This window comes from Halichoeres trimaculatus, unplaced genomic scaffold (genome assembly GCF_033239565.1).
Source record: "Halichoeres trimaculatus isolate MK-OKI-2021-1 unplaced genomic scaffold, fHalTri1.1 fHalTri1_scaffold_15, whole genome shotgun sequence".
NCBI classification, from domain to species: Eukaryota; Metazoa; Chordata; class Actinopteri; order Labriformes; family Labridae; genus Halichoeres; species Halichoeres trimaculatus.
The window spans coordinates 4,541,641-4,566,422 of record NW_027437193.1 but is presented as its reverse complement, the minus strand read 5'-3'; the positions used below and the strand labels follow the sequence as shown (position 1 = coordinate 4,566,422).

Genomic DNA, 24,782 nt, shown 5'->3' with positions numbered 1-24,782 from the left:
TTTGGTGTTCATTTTGCAAAGTGCTTTCTTTACTAAGATGATGACGCACTCCGTGGTTGTTTCACTGATAAAATCTGCGGCTTTGCATTAAGTATTTTCTGTTCACGTTGGCTCGTCCTTCCTTTTAAAGCACGCCATCTTTTCTGCATTCATCATCATCACCTGTCTGGGAATGTAATAACCGTGACTGGGACAGTAGAACCTGTTTACATAGATACGTGCCTCTTCCGGTGTGCATTGTGTCACTCTGCCGGAGGGGAGCAGAGCAGAAGTTTCATCACAGGAGTTTTGTGCTGCAACAACTGAGTTAGTCACCGTCGCTGAGCCACGGCGTTATTCCACGAAACGCTGCACGATCTGCCCTGAAGGGTACGGATGAGACAAAAGATGACATCAAAGATTCATAGGGTGAAAATGACAAGCATTTTCAAAGTGTTGCAAAGTCAAAAGGAATGACAGGAATGTAATTCGACACATGCTGACTTGTGACTCAAAGTGTCGTGCCGTGGCAGGGATCCTGACTAATAGATGAAATCTGTGTTTGCATGGTTGTCAGATTTCTGCTTTAATGAAGCTTTTGTTTGTCTTGCTGATACCTACGTGACTCAGTCCCTGACTCGTGTGTGCCTTTCTTTTTTCATTTCCTTCCAGAAAACCTCGAAGGTCTTCAAGCGGTGGTGCAAGAGCGTCTGGCAGAGTTACTCCGCATCCTCAAGGCTGTCATCGGCAAACACCCGACGCTCAACTCTGTGGACATTCTGGGAGCGGCTGGAACGGTCATCGCCAAGGTGAAAGGTCAGTGTTGCTCACTCGCACGCCTGGATGCTCACAGACATGCAGGTAGACACACACTCAGGCGCCCGGGCGATGCTCGGATATCTTGGCGTGAAATCTTATTGTTGTGTTACTGTGTCAGGCTAAGGGTCTACGTCAGTCTTTGGAGAGAGTGTGGGAAATGCCCCGCAGGAAGATTTCAGAGCTCTCTGTTTGGTTAGCATTGGCGAAGAGATTTGTTTCCCAAAGGTCACAGTATGAAAAGTTATTATTTCTCCAGCAACTGATCCATTTCCCGTCTTCTTATGAATACAAACAACAAGAATCTCAACTCAGGAGTTCCATCTGTTCGAAATGTGATCCACTGCATTGGTATTTCTTCACTTGACTTGCACACAAGAATCCGCACCGTGGAGACTACACGGCTGTAATTTGCATTCCATATTTCAGCGACCACAGAGGCCCCTTTGGCAGGCTGCCTGTCAATCAGCCACATCCACGTTTCATCCTTCTGTTCTCTGTCCTGTGAAGCGTTTGTTCATCCGACAGCTCACCTGTGCTATCTCAACAATCTGAGCTGTGACCTGCTCCTTAAGAATGCATGTCTGCATCTGTAGGCAGGTTAGTGGTGCTCTGAAAATGTTTAGAATGCAAAAAGGAAACAAAGGAGATCCAGAATTAGATCGGCACAAAGATTGAGTGGAGTTGATGCTTAAATGACGGCAGGATCAGATGAAATAAATAACTTATGACACACGTAGAAAGCATTTTTTTACACGATGGTATGAGAAGCTTCAATCCAATCCAGCGGATCAGCATCGACGCTCATTCTGGCATGTATCTAATTGGACTGGGTATCTGCCAGGTTCATCGATCATTGCCAATGGCTGTCGGTCACCTATCACGGAGCCCTTCACTGTTACAATGATGTGATTCAGCATCTCTCTCCACCTGTCAATTTTTCCTAATATGGTCAGCTCAGTGCCACACTGCTGCATCGGCTGAAATTAGCTCAAGTTTCGTCACATTGACATCAGCCCTTCAGCTGTAACTGAGTTTCTTTGGGCATCTGATGTTCTAACAGTACAGTATCTATCACTAAACTGTCATCTGAGGGCAGCTCCTGGTTGGAGTATTGGCAAGAAACTCATTATACGTGGGTCACAATACGATAATATCACAATATTGTGATATTCTACACAGTTAACTATTGGATTGAAACAACTTTTCTTTTTTATTGTGTTTGAAATAATGAAAGTCAGGTGCAATATTTCATACAAACACTTAAACTAGGGATGCGCGATATATCGGTATATCGCGATATATCAGTATCAATATCATATTGGCCGATATTTACTCATTAACTGCCAGCCATTTTCTGAGCATCTGGAACAATCTTTAAAGATCCAAATAATCTTGTTTTCTCTGACTATGTAAACACCAAAACAACCTAAAAAGAGTAAACCATCTTCTTTTATGTCTCTCTTCCTGTTTTTGATCCAAAAAAATAGACAAAACATACTTTTTTGATCGCGTTTTTCTTGGGTGCGCCATCCTTTGATCCTCTCCATGGTTGTCTTTTCTCACAAAGCGCCACTTTTTCTCTCTGAACTACCTCGACACATCATCTGTGTCAACATCGTTTATTAATATCGATTATCGGCCATAACAGCAATATATTTAATATCGGTGTCTGCCAAAATGTTCTTATCGGTGCATCCTTAACTTGCTACTTCTGTGACATTAAACTAATGTCGCAAAAAAATATTGGTTAAAGACGTGGTCAGTTGGTGAAACTAATAAATGTCACTTGAAACATGACTATGATTATTATTTTGTCAGTCTACACTGTATAAATTAAACTTCAAATGATTTTAAACCAGCTGACCCAAGAATAGAGAGAAAAAATTGATGTTTACGACATCAAAACCCACATCATCAAGTTTAGGAATAAGATATTTCATATTCTTTGAGAGTATATATACAGTTTATGGGCAACATACAGGGGAGTAGATTTTCGGCGCCATCTACTGCAAGACGTATTGTACTTCCAACCCACCTAAAATGAATTTAAAAGAGATAAATATTTATGTATATATAAAAAGAATTTTGTGTTTTTACAAAAATAGCAATATTAAGAGTTAAAATATCAATATTTCACTGGTCAAAGTATTACGATATATTGCTGTATCGATATTTTGTCACACCTCTAGCTCCTAGCTAGCTAAAGCTCAGGGCTGTACAAGGGAAAATTGTCCAAACAGCCCTGAGCTGTCACCCTACAATGTTTTAATATGACACTAAATTGAATAATGTTCTGAATTACCGTGCATTGGTATTTTCTGTCTTTGGCACCAACAAAATTAAAAATATACCTGCTCAAATCTCACTTAACTACATTAAGACTGTGCATAGGCGACTTGTATAAAGCTGAAGTTCTCTACATTCTGCAGAAACTCAACAACTCTTCCAACTTAAATGAATGTTTTTATCATGATGTGAAAATGTGAGAGTTCAAAAAACACATTAGAGGACACAAGACCAGATGCACCGATACCGATTCTGGTTTGTAATGTTGCCTCTGATGCACTTCCCTTACAACTAAAGAGAATTCCTGCACATTCTGAAGCTTTGTTTTGCTGGTAAACATTTAGATATTTAATAATTTGAATAAATATTAACTTCAGTAATTCCATATACTCATTTTTGCCTTTTATCCAAAACATTACCAATCTTATACCACAGTAAGGCAAGCAGGTTATCATTAGCTCTGCCAAAGAGGTAATGTTTTTGGGAGAGTTTGTCTGATTGTGAACAACATAACTCAAAAACTAATGAACAGATTTTGATGAAATTTTCAGGAAATGTTCAAAATGTGATAAGAAAGAAGTGAATAAATTTTGGAGGTGATCTGGATCACCGTCTGGACCCAGGATATTTCTAAAGGATTCTTTATCATCGTGAGATAGGGTCGTTTTCACCATATGTGTATATAACTCCACCATAAATGGTCGGATTGCTTTGCAACACAATACAAGACAAGGTCACCATAATTTCTGACAGATGTAAAAGTACGATCCAGATCCTGGCAATATTCTGGATACTAAGATCTGGAATATGAAATATGAACTGGGTCATCATCATTTTCAACACTGTCAAACCTGCAACTAACACCAAATTGTAGCAGACAGTCTGCTGAAAGGGAGTATAACATAAAAGTAGGACTAAAGTGTTGGTGACAATCACAATATGCTTGGTGGAGGTCTGGGATCCAAATCCTGATACTGCCATTAAAAACATCCTGGCACATTTTGCCCATATCGCCCCCTTGTGGAGAACACATTCCTTTGTCAGAAGCAGAGTTTGCTGATGTTTACGCAGCATGTAACACTGCAGAAATCCTCTTCCTATTTTGAAAAAAGGAAGAGCTTGTGTGTTATCATCACACAGTAGTTGCAGGTATCTAAATCCTGACATGAGGGGAAAAACATCCACCAGTTATGTAAGTGAAGTATGTTTTATTTTGAAAGGGTGCCAACAGCCTTATGCTGTAAATTAAAGTTGCACGTACACCGGAGTGACGTTACTGCCGTGCAGCACGACAATTAAGCATGGCATCGATTTGATTTACAGGAAAAGCCCCTGTCATTTATTCCTGCTGCCAATAAACTCCCAACAAGTGTTGTTGACAAGTGGAAACTTGGAAAAGTGCCTGTCCACAAGGGGGTGCCTTACATCAGCGCACACCACGGCTGAACTGTCCCTAATGACCCATAGAAAACACAATTCAGACGCAGCCAGGCAGCCAGGAGAGGAGTGTAAAGCAGACGCTGAGAGAGGAATGAATCAGGGAGACGTCAGAGATTAAGACTCAACGCTCAGGATGATAACAGGTCCTGTGCGTCTCCTCACTCATGCTGCTCTTTGATGCTCGGTCATGACACCTGGGGCGCTTGGACCGCTGCCAGAGTTAACCAGGAGAAAAAAAACTCCTCCTGTCTTTGGCCCTCCTTCTCCAAACACATGGTCGTCTAACCAGTTTCAGATGCGGTTTTCGTGTTATCTCAAACTATTCTCTTTTCTTTTTCCTTTATTTCTGGTTTGACACTTCAGGCAGGGTTTCAATAAGTGTGAAAATGTTGCAAACACTTTTAATGACACTCAGCGGTGTGATGTGACAGGTTTCATGCTACACAGAGACTACTATTGTTGCTGTCTTTTGAGATATGATCTTCTCACAAAAACTCTTTGGCTCAAACTTTAGCCAGATTTTTCCTTGTCACATTTTGTTCATGCTCCCCTCCTTCCTCTGAAAAACTGTAACCAAAGTGTCAGCTTCCTCATCTTATTGAAATTCTCTCCCTGTTTTCTGTCCTCTCTATCCAAAAAAGTGTATTTGTTGTGTTTGAATCAATCAGGCACATCAGATCAGCATTTTTCAGGCATTGCAGCACAGTAGCCTTTCCATAAGCTCGCTATAATTTCGTAATTATTAGAAAATATCAGACATGCTAAGCTCACTAAAGACATTTTTCAGAAGCTAATCCTCCCAGTCACGGCACAACCGTGAGAAAACAATGGCCCCTGTACTTGAATGATGCAGTTTCCATATTTCAGTCGTGACAAGGGGGGCAGAGCTGTGGAATCATTGTTATGAGAGCCACAGGATGTCCTGAGGAAGAAGTCAGCGGCAGAGTTGTACGCTAGCATTCAGGGCCAGGGAGGTGCACTGCAGGGAGGCTCGCTCTGCTGCGTCTCCTCTCCCCTTCTGCTGTCCTGAAGAGTTTCCCTGGAACGCAGGGGTCGCCTCTGCAACACAGGATGCCACGACCCGGGAGCTTCGCTTCGAATTTATCGATCAGCCGCCTCTGACATGGATTGAGTTCACGCTAATGAGGAGGAAATGGAAGCAGAAAAGATAGAAACTCTGCAGAGCTGTTTTTTTTTTCTTCCAGCTGTTGAATCACGTAGTTGAGGTTTTCGGTCCGTGTCACTAGACGACGCTGCTAGGTTACCAAAAGAGAAGGTAAGCATTGTCATGGTTGTTGGTAGAGCGGGTTGCAGAGCTCAAGCTGTGTGAGTGTTTCCTGTTGCGGGCAGACAGGAAGTACTCAGCTTAGTTGGATTTCACTGCCTCCGTCTTGGGTTCATCTGCTTTTGCGAATGTCTGTTCGCTTTGGCTCAGATATTTTGGGATTGCTTCAGAGTATTTCTTGAATATCCGAAGCAGAAGAGGTTTCCGTCTCGGTAGGAAGATGGACTATTCACGTTACTATCTTAAACTCTGGCTGTTCTCCAAACTACACACTATCTACTGCTTGTGCATGTAGTATGTAGTCTGACTGTTCTGGTTTGCAGTTTCTGAAAGCGGAGCTACAGGTGATGGATTTTATTTTGCCTTAATTATAAATGTACTACACAAATTTCAAGTAGATCTTGGCATTTTGGTTATTTTGTTAATCATATCATAGCAGAATCATCATATTTGATTTATATCATTAACTGAAAATAAATCTAGGAGGGATTTTTTATTTTTACTGCTGATGGAAAAATCACTACTATATAATCCACGTATGGTTTAAAAAAGTGAATTAGTGGTTTATATGTGCTTTAATGAATCAGTAGACGTATCTAATTAAGATTTTACAACTGGAAGATACAAGATTGACCTGTGTTTATTTTGCATTACTGGCTGTCAAATGTTAGTGTTGTTGTATTGTAGTTGTAATACCAACTGGTTCCAGTAGATGGTGGTATTTCACCAAACCCTACCACCTGCATAGAGGAACAGTGTTAGCGCTAGGGATGCACTGATCCTGCTTTTCTGGTAAGACTTTGAGTAAAAGACAAAAATTGGCATATATGGAATTACTGAAGTTTAATTTATTTAAACTATAAGTTTTAAAAGCTGCGTTTCCACCAAGCAGACCGGTTCAGTTCGTCTCGGTACGGCGCACATTTTGTGGCGTTTCCACTGACTTATCCCGGGACAGATCCCCAAATAACAGAGACAAGCCACCCCACTTTTTGGGACCCTTTCAAATGGGAGCCAGACTGAACCAATCTGTTCTCGAGAGGTGGAGCTACAACACTGCAGACCGTTGATTGGTCAAAAGAATTGTCACTTCCTGTGCGACAGCGGCTGCATTTCTCCTGGCGGCACACAGTCTTCTCTGTAACAAAGCTTGATTACACTTTGTATCAAAGAGCTACAATCACATAAAGGACAAATGCTGCGTGTCTTCCATCTATACTCTTTGTTTACTGTGTCAAGTTTTTCTTCTTCACTGGATTTATTAGCGGGGTAAACTGTGTCGCGCCGCTACGGCGTCATGCTATTGTTTAACAGATGCGGCTTTCGGCATCCGGCTTACACACCGCCTACCACGAGAGGACACAGTTTGCTGTGGAAACGCAAACGGGATCAGGCTTAACTGTACCAAACCGTACTGAACCAAACCGGACTGCTTGGTGGAAATGCAGCTTAAATGTTGAACATCAGTTTTGTCAAAAAACACTTAAGAATTTACAGAAATGACTATTTTATTGTAAAATTTTATACCTAGTAGACTTAATCACAGTTTTAGCATTATTGTCAAGTTTGGACCAATCCTTTCCCACCAATACTGAATCCTCGATACCAGATACCAGGATCAGATGCACCTGTGGATTTAAACCTTGCTTTAAAACTCTTGAACTTCTGCAACAGCTCAGGAGATTTCCTTCTGTCTTCTGCAGGAAAGTGTTTACACCTTCCTGAAACTATTTTAATGCTTTTGGAGGAGCTGAACCACTTACCATGGAGACACAACTATAAACTTTAGCTTCTTAAATTTCGTCAGACATAAAAGGACAGCTTTTTGTTTTAAATCCAAGTTGACACACTTGCTGCAGGTTTTTAAACTCAAGTGTCACACATTTTCATCCCCTGTGTATTTTAATCAACCCAAACAATCGTCTCTGTCTTCTCATATTAATCGTCCTCATTCCCCAGGCCTTGCTTTTAATGCGTGTACTTAACCTGAATGATTGAGGCAGCGTTGTTTTCTCTGCTGAACTTTTATTTTATCTCCCTCTGCAGGCGTTAACTTCAAGGAAGTGGACCCAGAAAACACCAAAGCTATATTCAGCGAGATACACACATCCATCGACACTTTGGCATTCACATTCGGCAATGTGTGAGTACGATGTTTGTGAGGCTTTTTATCACGGCTAGATTTTTATCACGAACTGTAAATCCACTTTTGTTTCAGAGATCTTAAAGAGTTAGTTGTAAGTTGTGATGATATCAAACGGTGCCTCTAACATGCCTCTTCACATCCATCCTCAGAGTTTCTGACTTCCTTATGGGAGATGTGGACAGCGGCTCAGGGTTGGGGGTCCCACAGAACAGGAGAAGCAGGGTGAGACATTTATTTTTCTCTCATCTTTGAGACGTTTCTTTTCGTCTTCCCAGCTTTCACTCAGAGCTGTAATTTCACCACGCCTCCCTTTAAAACACCCTCAAAGACTCGCTCTCTGTGTTTAATTGGGGTGTTGAAAAGCCAGCTGCCTCTGATGTCTCACTTTGATTGTATGTCTGCATGTCTTATAATCTTAAATGTCTTTTTCGCAGTCTTTCGACAACCTCTCTGTGGGTCCTGAGGGATATGTTTCAGAGAAAAGTGACCTTGTGGGTAAGTGCTATTAACATTCCCTCATTTACCTCAGAGCAATGTGTGTGTCAAATAAATGAATCCTGAGATGTAACAGCTATTAATGGCTGCATTACAAAGCATTTAATGATTGCTTTGTAGCCAAGGGCAGCCAGGCGTCGTGTCAGCTCGTGAGTGATTTAAGCTCTGGACTCTTGAATGCCTGAGGTAGACCCGCCTTAAACCTCCGCTTCCACCCCTGTTATTTCATGCAGCTTTTTTTTCACACAAGCTGCTCGTTTTCCTCCTCTCCGTCCACATATCTGACATTCCTTGCCTGTTTAGGAGTAGTTTCGTATGCAATGGGAAACACATGCGGTTTGAGTTAAATCAGATGGTGGCTGGCTGGGAGAGGTGCACCACAGTGTGACAAGTGAAGAGCAAATAACGCCGTTGAAGTATTTTTAAAAGATGCCCCACACTTTCATATCCTCCCACACTGTCCACTTTGACCTTTAGTGAGTTTTTCTTTCATTCACTCCCACACATGTCTGCGGGGATAGTAGCACCGAGACACATCAATCCAACACCTGCTGGTTTGTTGAAGCCATATGTTGTGATTCACTCTGTGTACTCTGCAGGCTCTGAGGTGCCACTATCACGGGAGGAAGAAGTCGACTTGGCTCTGCTGAAGAATGACGGAGGGGTGGAGTCTGCTCTCCTGTACGCCAAGGCCTGGTCCAAGTACATTAAAGACCTTCTGTCGTGGATGGAGAGACGGCTGGCTATGGGTGAGACAGGCAGACAGAGGAACTTATCAGCCTCACTTTTATAGTTTTTACCTGTTCACATCTACAATTTAAAATGAGATTATCAGCTCCAAAACTGGTTATTTCTAAATGTTGCTTCTCTGGTTGGTATGGAAACTTCCTTTAGCCCCGTTTCCACCATTTGTGTCCTTCTAGGTAGGCGGCATGTAAGCTGGATGCCAACAGCCATGCTACCTATGTAATAGCGTGACTAGGGATGGGTACTGAATTAGGTACTTTCATAGGTACTGACTGAATTCTCTCAAAAGTACTGGGTACAAATTCATGTAAAATCAAAAGCTGCCATGTTTAGGTACCTAAATGCATCCTTGTGATTGCGAGGGAGTGGAGGACAAGGTGATTTTCCATGCTGGACATGAACACAGCATTGCAAGTCTATATAATGAAAAATAAATATATTAAGTTGAACATTTTATATATTTTATTAATGAGCAAATTGATATTTTTTACCACATAAACACAAAAAATACCGAAAATTGGAACCGTTGAGTACCAGTACCGATTGCCAGGTACTGGATATTGGTACTGTATTATCTTAAATGTGAAAGGTACCCATCCCTAAGCGTGACGGCATAGCATGACTAGATAAAAAATGCCATTTGCAAATCAAAAAGAAAGTTTTCTTCATTAAGTCCACTAGAGATTTAAGTGAAGTGACGATATGACCAGTCAATGGACTGAATTTATTCTAACTCCACCTTCTGGGGTCAGTTTGGTATGTCCAGCACCCCAACAGAAGGGTACCACAAAGTGAGATCGTACAGGTTGGTAACTTGGGGACCGGTCCCATTTTTGGTCAAAGGAAATGCCACAAAGTGTGTGATGTATGGAAACAAACTGAACTGACCCTCTTGGTGGAAACTAGGGATGATTACTTTTCACATTTGAAACTAAAGGGTACCAATGCCCAGTACCTGGCAATCAGTATTGATACTCAACGGTACTTTTGAGTGTGTTTATGTGGTAATAAATATTAATTTGTTCAATAATAAAATCTCAAAGTTTTTCAATCTATTTAAACTTGCAATGCTGTGTTTATTTCCAGCATGAAAAAATTGCCTACTCTTCCACTCCCTCACAGTCACAAGGATGTGCTTGGGTACCTAAACATGGCACTGCTTGATTTTACGTGAATCGGTTCTTGGTACTAAAGACGGAATTCGGCTAATACCTATAAAAGTACCTAATTTGGCACCCATCCCTAGTGGAAATGGAGCTTTAGACAACACTATGTGGTTATTAAAAGTTTAGCAGTGAGAAGCAAGATTTTTCCTTTTTCTTGCTGAAAATATCTTGGATAAATTTTGTAGTGATGGTGGACACTGGAGGTGGACTGTCAAAAAGAAAAAGGAGGTCAGAGCAGACGAAAGCTAAACAGGAGAGTGATAGAGCACAAGCTAAACGTTAAAACATGGGTTAAACTGTCTGTGCAGCAGTTATTCTGCAGTGGTCTGTTCAAACTTGAGAGTCTATCAATAAAATGAAGAGTGAGGTTACGTTAGCTCTGATTGGTGAGGCTGGAGTTGGTAGATGAGCACAGGACACGTTACAAACACATCTCAGAGTACTGGGCTATCTCACTCTCTAACCCCATCAGTCTCCTCAGATGTCTAACATGAGTCTGGTCCTGTCTGAGGTTTCTACCTGTTAAAGGGAAGTTTTCCCTTACCTTTGTAACTTGCTAAACGCTGCAAAGCTCTGTACTCATGGTGGGTTAAGATGAGATAAGAGTCCTTGTCGTGTCTTGATGTTGGGTTTCTGGGAAGAGTTGTCTTGAAAGTCGTGTTAAAAAGAAGATTCAAATGCCTTAAATGCTAACTGCTCATGGGAAATCAAGTCTTCATCCTTGAGAGACTGTACTGGATTCAAAGTGATCATAGCTGAACAGATATTTCTCACACTGCCTATTAGAGATGGCTGTCTTCCAGCCTTGTTGATAGAAAACTAAAAGAGTTATATGTGAATTATAATGAACACTGAAGCAGGGCTTTGCAAATAGACCTCTGAAATCAGTTAACAGTCAACGGGCTTATAATGAGTCAGAGTTCAGCAGTAGCAGAACACTTTATTGGCACTTAGCAGCCGTTTAGTCACGACAAAGTGGTCCTCAAGAAGCCAACTCCGCTGAGTCTGCCAGGAATGCCAAACTCCCATTCTTCAACCTGAAAGACAAACACTTTGCTCTGACTCGTTGTTTGACTGTAATGTTCAGACAGATCAGAGAAAATTAGGAGAGAAAATGCTCAATTCTATGCTAATTACATGTCATATCATGCATTTTGTACACATTTTATGCAGCAATTTTTGCCTTTTCTGATCCCTCTTGTGTGTTTTTTGAATCCTCACGTTTTCACATCATGATAAATCCATTTATTCAAAGACGTCAGCTGTCAGAGTTGTTGAGTTTCTGCAGAATGTACAGTGTAATGTAAAAGTCTAAATGCCCTTTTTTTACCTTACAGATATCGAGTATGCCAAAAATTACGCCAAAATGGCCGAGTCTGCAAAGATGCTGGCCAGTCAGCAGGTAACAGAACTTATCTTCTCTTATGAAAAATGTTAATCATATAAAAACCTGTCTCCTCGTGTTTTCATCAGAACTAATATTCATATTTTATCCTCTCGGTTCGATTTGTCTCTCTTACATTCGTCCAAGGACTACATGCCATTCAGTGATATCTACATCTCCACATTCAAGAACGACATTGAATACACGCAGCTGCTTATTCAGACCGCGATGGCTCTTCAGACGAACAAATTCATACAGGTGAGACTGGATCAAAAGGTGGCCACTGCAGAGTATTTACATCAGAAACTCTTTTTTCTGTGATAGACGATTTAAGTGTTTCTTTTGTTTGATTCATTTCAGCGTTTCACTTAAAATGATGTGCGAATAAATGCACAGAGATTTTGAAGTAGAAAGAAAACATGTGCTTTTACTCTCTTAAAGCTCAATTTAAGGCAGAAACACTCCTCTAAGAGTGAAGTCAAAGTAAAGCTGGAACAATAGGATATTCTTTCCAAGGATCAACTTTTTAAATTGTTGAATTTGATTGTTTTTCAGCCTCTTCTGGCCCGTAAGAGCGAGTTGGACAAGCTGAGGAGAGAGCTGAAGGAGCAGTGGCAGAGGGAGCTGAAGAAAATGGTACGTGAAAGGTCTCAGCTACAACCTGCTCATCTTTATTTTTTGTGTCATTGGCAGTTTTGTCTACAGAGACTATTTGATTGTGTGTATTATAACTCTGTCTAATTATTTGCGGTTCTGGCAGCAAGAAGCAGACGTAACTCTACGTAAAGCACGAGCGCTGAAGGCTCAGAGGAGAGAGGAGTTCCAGAGAGCTCATTCATCCACCAGCCGATCCCAGGACGAGCTGTCCAACGCTGGGAACAGGCAGCTGGAGAAGAAGAGGAAGCTGGAGGAGGAGGCTCTGCTGAAGGTGGGTGAGACTAAGGCCTTGTCCACAAGGAGCCGGCCAGGTATTATTTAAAAAAAACCCCACCATTTAAAAAAAAAAAAAAGCTTTTGTCCACACGCAGCAGGCAAATCCGCCATTAAGTGTTGTTCAAGGCATTTTAAATCCATATTTGGCAATATATCTATCTATCTATCTATCTATCTATCTATCTATCTATCTATCTATCTTTCTATCTATCTATCTATCTATCTATCTATCTATCTATCTATCTATCTATCTATCTATCTATCTATATATCTATCTATCTATCTATCTATCTATCTATCTAAATAGATAGATAGATAGATATATAGCTAGATATATTAGCATATGACTGATTGAGAAGAGCACATGTAGAGAAAAGAAACTGAAACTTAAGTATCAATCTCATCAACCAAGTTTTGATCAATACTGATCCCAATGTTGGCATCAGTATATCAATATTTTATATTGATCGACACACCTCTACTCATAACAATATATTTTTTACGAAAGGATGGAAGAGCTGTGCACCGAAAGGCAAAGAGCCTCATGTGGCTTGCGAGCAGCAGGTTGGCCACCCCTTGCTTAAAGGAAATCAAGTAGTGAAAAAAAGTGTCTGAAAATGTCAAAAGCTTATCTGTATGAAACGTTAAATTCCAGTCTGGCGTGGCAACTGGCACAGATTGCGGTGTAGAAACGAACGTACAACAAGTTTCAAATGGGATCTATGAAATCTGGGTCAATTGAGGTGTATGCATGATCACGTGTTGATAAATCTGGCAGCGTAAGACAACTGACTTTCAAGTAACCCGCCCCTAAATATTCACAGTTCAGCCTGCCTTACCAGGTTATTTAGTACATGAAGGAATGTATAAGGGTAATTAAGGAGACTCTATGCTGGAGATCAACATCAAAGCATCATAGCAAGAGACAGACGGGCAGGTCTTTGCAGTTTAAAATTCTCAGCTTTCTTCATCGTGCACGGCAGAATTCAGCCCCGATGTGCGCAGATAAATATCCCGAGAGTCGCGGAGTTAACTTTTGTTTTATGCGCTGCATTACAGTGTCTCTATCGTATATAAAGTCAGCATTAGCAGAAGTTCCCCCGTCACTTTGTGTGGTTTAAACTTACTTCAAACTTTTTCCTGAGTTGCAGTTTGTCTATCTTTTCCTTCATCCTTTAAAAAACAACAGAGAACTTTTCCTCCAGCTTTTGTTAAACACACCTGAAAGCCCGTTAGCTTTCATACCACTGTGACCAACAGCTACCCTGTGCGCTGAGGGGCTCCCCCACAGTTTAAGAAAAAAACTTGAAGGAAACCCTGCACATGATCATAAAACCTGTGTGTCAGCCCTGGAAAAAGCCACTGTTTAAAGCTGGGACCATTTTACGCTTGTTCCTACATTTGATAAATGAAGACGTCAAAACTCTCCTTAATTTTCTGCAAAAAGACCCAAAAACTTCCTCCATAGTCTTGTAACAATCTGTGTATTTGTGTCTGTATCAGGCAGAGGAAGCCCAGGACCAGTACCAGAGCTGTATGGCTGACGCAGGCGTCAGAAGGATGGATCTCAACAACGCCAAGAGCACCATCCTCACTCAGATCCGAGAGATGGTCTTCCAGTGTGACCTCACGCTCAAAGCTGTGAGTTCGAACCTTGATGATGAGGAACTAATCCACCTTCAAACTGAGAGTAACCTCCTCACTTCCTCTTCTGTCTCTCCTCAGGTGACCGTGAACTGGTTTCAGATGCAGCAGGCTCAGACCGTGTCACTTCCTGCCCACCACCAGGCGCTGAGTGAGAGCGCCAAGCTGTACGAACCGGGTGAATGCTACGCAGAGTTCGTTCGCAACCTCGCCAAAAATCTTCCCAAAGAGCGTCTGCACTCTGACTCCATCTCCTCTGACAATACCAGGTACAGACGACTCTTCACACCTGAGATTCTTATTCAGCTGCACGTTCACGTAATGTCAAAATCAAGGATGGCGTGCGTGATATATGGGAGAAATCAAGCCTTTTATTGATTCAGCGAGGGAAAAATCAGGGTGAATGATCCTGGATGTATTCCAGAGGTTTAACCTATGAGCATTTTGATCAGCTGTTCAATATCTGACTCCATCTAATCATCTCTACAGCACGCAGAGCTACAGGTCTGCAGCTTGATTCAAACTCTTCTCAGATAAATCACTGAGCTGTAAAGTAACGCACAGCTTAAGATGAATACAAACTTTTATATCAGGTCAACAGTTCAGTTTATACTGACATCCTTCTCCTGCTGTGGATAAACACCAGGCTTTAGCTCTTAGACGGTGTAATGATGAAAAAGATGATGCACATGTCGGTAAGATAAAAACACGACCTTGATGCAGAGATGCTCTCAGAGCTGTTTGCTTGTGAGCGATCACCAAGGAGTCATGTTAATGCCACCTGTGATTAAAAGCTACATTCGGGAAAGGGTTGTGAAATTTTTATTTGACTCCCTGAAAGTTTTCAGCCTAGATCTAATTAGAGAAATTCATCGACGAGGTTCACCTTGAAATCAGGGTGCCCACAGGGTCTTAGAAAATCAATTGTGGGAAAATCAAGGCCCTTAAAAGCATTAAAACACTCTTAAATTTAATTGATGAGGTATTTCATTTTATTGGTATTCAAGCTTTGACTCAAAAGACACCATGAATATTTATTTAGTTCCATATACCCACCAAGGAAATAGTCCATCGAGGTAAGAGCCATCCAAAAATGTTTTTAGGGGCTGAATCTTCAAAAAAAGCACACCTGGTGATTGGACGATCATTCTGCTCGTCACACTCATCACAAACCAATCCATACTGCTGTTGTTTTCAAACGTGCAGTCGCTTCCTGCTGCTCATGTCTGCAGCTCCCACCTCTGTCCCCTGATTGGTCCGTTAAGCATTTGGCTGGTGAAGTTGTAAGCGATTGGACATGCAGGAATTCAGACAATGAATCATGCAAGTGGGCTTGCAAAGTAAATTACAAGGAACAAAGTGATGTGATGACCTGTGATTGGTTGGCGACAAGTCCAGGGTTTACCCCGCCTCTTGCCCGATGACAGCTGGGATTGGCTCCAGCCACAGTGACCCCTAACAAGATAAGCGGTTCAGAAAATGAACGAATGAATGTGATGTGATGTGAAAAACAAAAACAAAAACAAAAGAAAAATGTGTCAGTAGCATCCTCAAAGCTAGATCACCTCAGGCTGCCTACTCACATGTCATCAGTGACGTGCCCTAAATCTCTAAATAACAATCCAAATACATTAATTATACTTCATATTTATTCAGTCTATGATGCAAAAAAGGTGAGGATACCGTGAAAATTATGGAGCACAAACACAGACAATCTACAGTATAACGCAACTCGAGACAAAGCTGCTGATGACCGTGTGGCACTGCATAGCTGTGTATTCATACACGCCAAAAACTAGTGCATGCCATAGCAGCTTATGAACAGAGCGGCATAACTTCGAAACATTCTCTATTTTCTTACCTACATATATTTGTTGGCATCGTAAAGTTGAAACAACGTAAGTTGAGAACCTCCTCTATTGGATTTTTTGCTGATATCCGATATGTCGATATGTAACTACTCATTCAGCCGATACTGATGCCGATATCTTTTCTGTGCACATAATTGCAGAGATAATCAACTCTCTTGTGTTTTGGAAGAAGCATATTGTGTTGTGGTGCAGAATCTTGTTACATTTGTTATGTAATATTCATTTCTTGTGCAAAATCAGAAAAATATACTTGAAACTGTGTATTTATTTCTGAATTGCTTTCAAACAAAAAAAAAATCTAATAGAGTAATACTGCTTGCTAGATGATGGTCTTCCTGAAAAAATCAGAACCACAACGAGGGCAAATTTGGCCAATTTCTTAATTAACAGTCAGTAAACAAAACCTCTGTTTACAGGAAACGTGAGGATTGCAACTGTACAGCAGTTAAACCCAAATTTAATAAAATGGTTTACTTTAGTTAATGGTAAATGTGCCTAAATTAGTCAGATACATGTACCTTACAGACTTCTGCTTGAATTTAACTTAAAACAGGAGCCAAATACGAAACTACTCAAGCAACGTCACAAAAAGTTCGAAAAAGATCTGCAATTCAGCACATTATTTTATCAGTTTATTATATCGGCAGAATTTGGAGTATTTGGCCGATATCCATTGTTCTCTTTTCAAGCCAATATCAGCCAATACCTTTCATGTGCTGATAATATTGTGCATCCCTACTAATTTCTGTTAAAATGTAAACTACATCTGTAAAGATGGGTTGCTAATAACAGCTTAAAGTTGCGACAAGGTCTTAAAACTTTTGAAAGGTTTTTAAAAAGTCTTGAAAAGGTATGAAACCAACCGCAGGATTTCAGCATATGCCCTGAAAATGTTTTCAAGTGACTCCCGTAGGTAACAGCGAGTCAGATGCAGAGAGCGTGAGGAGGGGGACTGGAGGAGAGACAGAATGCGTGTTGAATTCGTTGCCCTTCCTCAGGAAATATCTGCTGTGCAGGCCGAGTGCAGCGGGGGAGATTGCGAGCGTGAGAGTTTCAGCTTTCCTGGAGACTCTTCTTAAATTGTCAGAGCAGTGTCAGACTTCCCACGCAGACACATTCACTACCGCTGAGATAATCAGCAACACCGCACATCATCAGTGTCTTAAAATTAAGTTTAGTTTATGATACTGTCGTTGCAGCTCTATTAGGTACAGTAAAGTGTGAATTCCAGGTGATTACCCTGATTGTAAATGTTTTTATAGACTGAGAGCCTGAGGTGACTTCCGCTGAGAAGCCACAGGCGTGTTAAACGTGACATTACACATGAAGTAGTCTGCTGCCTCGGCTTATTTCAGTTTCTGTTCCTCCTCAGTGAAGCCTGTGGCAGCTACAGCTCTGATAATTCTTGGAAGTTAGCCCATAACAGAGGGAAAGGTGTGTCCTCAGGTGCAGGAGTGATCCTTCAGCGATAAAATGCAGCTCCACTTCTCTAATGTAGCCGTCAGTTACACATTCGGCTCGACAGATTCATCACAGTCTGCTCCAAGTTGTCACAAACGCCGGGAGTCTCGGCGGTGGGTGTTAGCAAAACAGATTACACGCCAGAAAACGAAAGCCAGAAATCCCATTTCCTGGTGAAGCAATCTTTGAGTCACTGCTGTTGATCAACAATCTCGTCGAATCCTCCCGACACACCGAGGGAGAGAAATAATACCCGGCTTTGTGACAGAACAAACGCTGACTTTATTTCCCCAGGTTTCTCTTCAACAAAAGGTCAGTGGGAAGCACTCATTCGTCCCACGGCAACCTGTCGCAGGCATCCATCACTTCCTGCGACGTGCTGAGTGGAGATGAAGTGGATGGAGCTCTGCAGCGGGCTGCCAAGATCGGCGAGAGGAGGTCCAACAGCAGCACAGACATTCAAGGTTTTTACTCACTTATTAAATGTGCTAAAGTGAACTGGAGAGATTATAACACGCCAAAGACAGACTCACAAGGTTTAAGGATGTTAGATATTCTGTTTAAAAGAAAAAAAAGAATAACATCTTTTCTAAACCTCCTTATAACAGAGGAACTCCAGTCTTCATTATTCTCAGAGTCTGCTGATGAATAGCTGTGCGGTTTCTTTACATGATGTTATCTAACAGAGATATGTGCTGTGTGTCTGATCAGATACTTCCTGTACTACACCTCCATCAAGAACACTACACACTCTATTCTTTCTAGAGCAATACACAAAATCTCAAAGACTAGAAATGATGATCGCATTTCACAACCACTCACAGGTGTTCTTCTGTTATTCATTAATTGTGTGTGAACACACTTATACAACCAAAATATTAAGTGTAGGTGCAGAAGTACAGGAGTTTAAGACACAGCCTTGGCCTCTATGTCCTTTCCAGAGACTACAGAAGTGAATTAGCTAATGCCAAACCCTGGTGCAGCTTAATGTGCTGTCCTTTTCGAAACTAAAAAAAATAATTATGATAAAAATGAAAGCTGGTTTTCAAGGGGTGCCGTTCAGAGAGCAGGTGTTTGTTGCTTTGCGATGCTAAATCAAACCAAAACTTGTCACTTCTTAACATGATTCTGTCAGGAATCCAGAGGGGCAGGAAACAAGAGGTGGACCCAATCAGATGTAAAAACATGTCTTTATTTAACTAAACTCAAAATCCAAAGTTGGAATCAAAAACTCCTACTAACTAGACTCAAGGAAAATCAATACAGGTGTGAAATGAGACACAGGTTAAACACACGAGGGACAGTCAAACTGGAGGGAAACACAAGGAGAACTAACCCAAACACAGGAAGCAACAAAGTGAATTTAAAATTCAAGGGAAAACACAAACAACTGAGATTCACATAGAAAACTCAAGACAAGAAACCCAAATAACCACAAAGAAACTCAAGATACACAAGAAAATCCAAACTATGAACTCAAAAGACGAATCGAAGACCATATCCTTACAGATTCAGATGTTTTATTTGTAGCATGGTGGTTGTACCCTGAGAGCTTCTCGATTTTTCTTTATTCATGTTTCTTATGTCAAGTCTCTACATTTTCATACTTTTTACAGGCCTAGTCTTCCTATTTTATCTTTTTTTTTTTCAGTCAACTCTTCCTATTTTGCTTATTTTTCCAGACTGTCTTCCTTTTTTATATTATTATTCAAGTCTCCCATTTTTTATACAAAGACTTCCTTTTTTTCATTTATTAGTTTATTTCTATTAGGTTGAGCCTTCCTATTTTATTTCTTCTTTTTTTTAGGCCAAGACTCTCTATGTTTCTTCAGGCTGTCTTATTTGTATTTATTTATTTTATTTTATTTTATTTTATTTTATTTTTTTATTTTTTTATTCATCAAGTCACCCCATTTTTTCAGGCCAAGTCTACCTTTTTTATTTCTAATTAATTGACTTTTCTATTAGAGTCTCCATTTTTTATACATCAAGTCTCCCCATTTTTTCAGGCCAAGTCTACTTTTTTTATTTCTAATTAATTGACTTTTTTTTAATAGAGTCTCCATTTATTTTTACCTGGCAGAAAGAGACTTCCATAGATTACACATAGTTGAAGAATTTGACTTTATGTATGAAGCAGCTTTCATTTCAAGCTCGCAGCTAGCAGATACAGAAACGTTGGAAAAGACTGAAATATAGAAAAACCAAAAACAAAAATTGATGAAGGTGGATATGAAAATACTTAAAAATGGAATAAAATCAATAACATAAGCATGGATAGAAGGCAAAATAAGAAATCAGTTAGATTCAAAAGGATCAAATAAGTAGAAGTAAATGGATACATGGATCAATAAATGGTATTAAAAAGGAAAGGAAACACTCAAACTGTTGCTGGAATTCAAAAAGATAAAAGCCAGGTATCCCCAGTATCTGTTGACGGGGCTTACCCTAACTTATTGGTCTGTGATTTTTTTTCTACTGAACTAAAAGCAAAACAGTTTGAGTTGTGTGTGACTTCTTTTTCACAAGTCTGGAATAACTGTGTGTCTCTGAAAATAACTGTAGTGACGCTGAGAATACCACCAAAGAGGAAGCTGTCCTTTAACACTCTTTTGCTGTTCTCAGTTTGTGAATGACGGGCTGCGTGTGTGTGTGTGTGTGTGTGTGTGTGTGTGTGTGTGTGTGTGTGTGTGTGTGTGTGTGTGTGTGTGTGTTTTCTCGTAGCGCTGAGAGGTCCAGCCACACTGAGAGCCTGGGCGTCCTGTAGCCAGAGCAGCCAGGGCGGGATGTGCAGCGACTCGGAGAGCGCGGGAGGCAGCAGCGAGTCCAGGTCAATGGACTCCCCTACGGCCAGTCCAGGTGAGATGATCTTACATGAATCAGTTTTTAGTTCGTGTGATAAAGCCGCTCAGAAACGTCGAAACCAGACTAAAACAAAAAGAGAAACTGATTTCATTTATGATAATGCTTGGAGATTTTCAAAAAGCTCATGGAGTGTTTCTCCTAAAAAACGTTTCTGTGCAACTTCCTCATACAACAAACCCACACACTACTCATCCCTGAGTGCACTTCCCTCTGTGCATGAAACTATTCATCACTCGGTGCAAAGCCCTGGAATGGTCAGCACCGTAGAGATTATCTGCTAAAACAGAAAAATTTCAGAACACTATGTTTCTTTACATGACTAATATGACAACACACACAGGTGACTTCAAACGCCGGCTGCCAAGGACTCCCTCCACTGGGACCATGTCTTCTGCTGACGATCTGGATGAGAGGGAGCCTCCATCACCTTCAGACAACGGTAAGACGCGTGTGAATGTGTGTTTCTCCTTCTTGCAGATTCATGCTCGTGTGTCCGTCCATCTCTGTCAGTGAGTGTGTGTGTATCAGGAGGAACTCGAGGCTGACTGCACACCTCATGTAGTGGTTTTGGGTGCGCTCGACTCTGTGGTGGATTCTGCTTACATCAAATGTTTTCACAGTTGAGGGAGCTTCACAGATTGGGGTCATGTTAGTGTTGGCGCACAGCCTCGGCGTACACTTCCTGTATCTCTGCTGCGCTCCCCCAGTGATGGGAGACGTGTTTGTTGTCACACTGTACGCAGGTCTTTTATTTGACCTAGTTTTTTGTATTTTTGTGAAATGACTTTTTAATTTTATACATTTTTATTCATAAAGGCATTTTCACTCCTGGAACTACCGTAATGACCTGAATATAGGGTCACCCTGATTATAAGACAACTCCCCTCTTTTCAAGACAAACTTCAGAAAAAGACTCTGATAACCAAAATTGACTTTGTTACTTTTTTTAATTGAAATCCTGAGACAGCCATTGAAATATAGAGACTGCTTTAATTTTTAGCTTCAAATACAATCACTAAGATCTGTGATTTGAATGTAATCCTGTTAACGGGCATACCTTTTCTTACACTTCTCAGTAAACTCTCTTGGAAACAGCCCCTTTGAGGACCACAACAAGCTTTTCTTTTATAGTTTTCATTTTTCAGACTGTCTGTTTTTACTTGATTATTATCATTTTCTTAATTGATTGAGTATACAACCACAATGTGCATGGAAGAGTTAAGTTACAACATACATTTTCAACATTTGAACAAGCTCAAGGGGGGGTGTGAGATAAAAAAAAAGGTTTTTTTAGTTTAAATTGTTTTTAGAGCACTGAGTTGATTGAATACATTGTTTGAATTCCCTGTAAAAAACTTGTGAAAATAGAATTTTTCCATAGTGAGAAGATTTATAAAGAACTGTTTTTCCTCAGTATATTACCTAAAAATAGCCCAAACACATTTTTCCACAGTAAAAACATTTTTTTTTCAATGTTTTAGAAATATAATCACATATTTGTTGCTAGAAGTCCTTCACAACTGGCTCATAACGCAGTATTTTTGAGCTGCTTGCTGTATTTACTATCATTATCTTTATCATCATCATTAGAGATAAACTGATATGGATTTTTCAGGGACGATACAGATAACTGATATTTGAAGTCGATATTACTTTGCAGTCGAAGTGCAAACATTGGTGTCAAATTTTGAACAATCCAAACTCCAACACTTAACTTCATTCAAAAACCTTAAAGCATGAGTTTATTAAACAGCTCCCAGGCTCAGCAGCATGTTTTATAAAGTAAAATGAAAACTTAAAAAAAAAAAATAACTTCAGTTTTCTTTACTAGACAAAGTTTTTATGTAACTGCAATAACTGTAATAACTGCACTGCTGATTGGCTGTTACCAAAGCCATGGCTCTGCTTGTAACCAATCAGATGGTACTGTGGGTGGGACAGTGCTGGGGACTGAGTAGTGACTGCTGACAGTGGAGCGACTGCATTAGAGCTGCAACAACACAGTTTTAAATTTGTTTCTTAACGGCCGTCGGATTAAAAAAAAAAAAAAAAAGGCAGATGCCAATATGCTTCAAAATGCCAAATATCGGCCCCGATAATCGGTCTATTTATAAAAAAGCTGGAGCTCTCTGCTGTTAATTATTATTGGTTATTTCAACATTTTTTTACACATCACAAATCACCACTGCTGGGAGTTAAACTTTCTTGGGTTGGTGTGTCCACTCTGCCCCATTTTGCAGTTACAGATTTTTTGCAGCGTTTTTTAACAATTCTCCCTTTTGTACAGCCCCCTCAGGTGAATTAAAATGACATTTTTATAACAACAGAAAAGTCACAGGAATGTTGTAACCTAATATTTCTGGTAGAATTTTATGTCAATCAATCAATCAATCAATCTTTATTTATATAGCGCCAAATCATAACAAATGTTATTTCAAGACACTTTACAAAAACATTTACAGGTCTAGACCCGTAAATGTTAATAAAATTTTATTAGCAGAAACCCAACATCAAGACAAGATAAGAAGTCTTATCTTATCTTAATCCACCATGAGTACAGGACTTTGCAGCATTTAGCAAGTTACAATGGCAAGGAAAAACTTCCCTTTAACGGGCAGAAACCTCGGACAGAACCAGACTCATGTTAGACAGACATCTGTCTCGACTGTGTTGGGGTTAGAGAGAGACAGATAGAGGAGAGAGAGTGGGAGAGAGGGGGGGGGGGGGGGGGGGGGGAGAAAAAAGGAGGGGGGGGGGGTAGGGATACACACACACGCACACAGACACACACACAGACACACATACACACACACACACACACACACAGAAAGGGAGAGAGAGAGAAACAGACGGAGTCTGAAGTTTGGCGCTGTGGCGACAGTTAAGGTGAAACCAGCAGGCCAAATCCAAAGCTGTAGCAGCTGGTGTCGGACAGGAGCACAGCAGCAGGCCGTCTTCTTCACCGATCCCCAGGAACCTACAAGACAAACTCAGACCCTCCCAGAGAGGTGTATGGTCAGTAACTATAACAGGACAGTAAGACTAGAAGTTAGACTGACAGTAAAAGAGGGAAACAGGAGCCCTGTGTGTCAGTTCCCCCCAGCAGTCTAAACCTATAGCAGCATGACTAAGAGCTGGTTCAGATCTGATCCAGCTCTAACTGTAAGCTTTATCAAAAAGGAAAGTTTTAAGTCTACTCTTAAAGGTTGAGACCGTGTCTGCTCCCCGGACCTCAACCGGTAAGTTATTCCAAAGAAGAGGAGCCTGATAACTAAAGGCTCGACCTCCCATACTACTTTTAGAGACCCTAGGTACAACGAGCAGACCAGCATGTTGAGAACGCAAAGACCTAGACGGATTATACGGAACAATTAAGTCTTTAAGATACGATGGCCCGATGCCATTAAGCGCTTTGTAAGTCAAAAGAAGAATTTTAAACTCTATCCTAGATTTTATAGGTAACCAGTGTAGAGACGCTAACACTGGAGAGATGTGCTCTCTCCTCCCAGTCCAAGTCAGTACCCGAGCAGCAGCATTCTGAACCAGCTGAAGAGTCCTAATAGACTTATTAGGACAGCCGGATAAAAGAGAGTTACAGTAGTCCAGCCTAGAAGAAACGAAAGCATGGACCAGTTTCTCAGCGTCGCTCCGAGACAAGATGTGTCTAATTCTCTTGATATTGCGAAGATGAAAAAATGCCGTCCTTGAGACCTGTTGGATGTGAGAGTTAAAGGACAGGTCCTGATCCAAAAGAACTCCCAGGTTCCTGACAGTGGTGCTGGAAGCCAAGCTGATGTCGTCAGAGGCGGCGATGTTGTTCAAGAAAGCTTCTCTGAGATGTTTGGGTCCAAGAACAATGACTTCAGTCTTCTCTGAGTTCAGCAGTAAGAAGTTTCTGCTCATCCAGGACCTTACGTCTTTAAGGCATGCTTCAAGTTTAGATAAGCGGTTGGTTTCTTCAGGCTTCATTGACAAGTAAAGCTGAGTGTCATCTGCATAGCAGTGAAAGTTTATGGAGTGTTTCCTCAATATAGTGCCGAGAGGAAGCATATACAAGATGAAAAGAATCGGTCCGAGCACTGAACCTTGAGGAACTCCATATTGCACCCTGGTGTGAGAAGAAGAGACGTTGTTCACATGAACAAACTGATGTCGATCCGAAAGATACGATCGAAGCCAGGCTAAAGCGGTTCCTGAGATACCAAGAAGACTCTCTAATCTCCTCAGAAGAATGCAATGATCAATCGTGTCGAAAGCGGCA

General features: G+C 40.9%; 1 protein-coding gene across 2 annotated transcripts in view; it reads left to right on the top strand.

Moving 5' to 3' along the window:
* Positions 1 to 24,782, top strand: part of LOC141804306 (rho GTPase-activating protein 29-like) — a 55,915-nt gene that overhangs the window by 22,477 nt on the left and 8,656 nt on the right. Inside the window, exons 3-16 of one of the 2 annotated variants that reach the window (XM_074688660.1) lie at positions 652 to 795; positions 7,856 to 7,952; positions 8,105 to 8,177; positions 8,390 to 8,450; positions 9,050 to 9,199; positions 11,701 to 11,765; positions 11,895 to 12,005; positions 12,303 to 12,383; positions 12,508 to 12,675; positions 14,184 to 14,321; positions 14,406 to 14,593; positions 17,951 to 18,120; positions 20,381 to 20,515; positions 20,862 to 20,960. In XM_074688660.1, the coding sequence (XP_074544761.1) occupies positions 652 to 795; positions 7,856 to 7,952; positions 8,105 to 8,177; positions 8,390 to 8,450; positions 9,050 to 9,199; positions 11,701 to 11,765; positions 11,895 to 12,005; positions 12,303 to 12,383; positions 12,508 to 12,675; positions 14,184 to 14,321; positions 14,406 to 14,593; positions 17,951 to 18,120; positions 20,381 to 20,515; positions 20,862 to 20,960 (1,680 nt within the window). Of the gene's footprint in view, positions 1 to 651; positions 796 to 5,622; positions 5,801 to 7,855; positions 7,953 to 8,104; positions 8,178 to 8,389; positions 8,451 to 9,049; positions 9,200 to 11,700; positions 11,766 to 11,894; positions 12,006 to 12,302; positions 12,384 to 12,507; positions 12,676 to 14,183; positions 14,322 to 14,405; positions 14,594 to 17,950; positions 18,121 to 20,380; positions 20,516 to 20,861; positions 20,961 to 24,782 lie in introns of those variants that run through there. The other variant, XM_074688661.1, reaches the window with a different exon arrangement.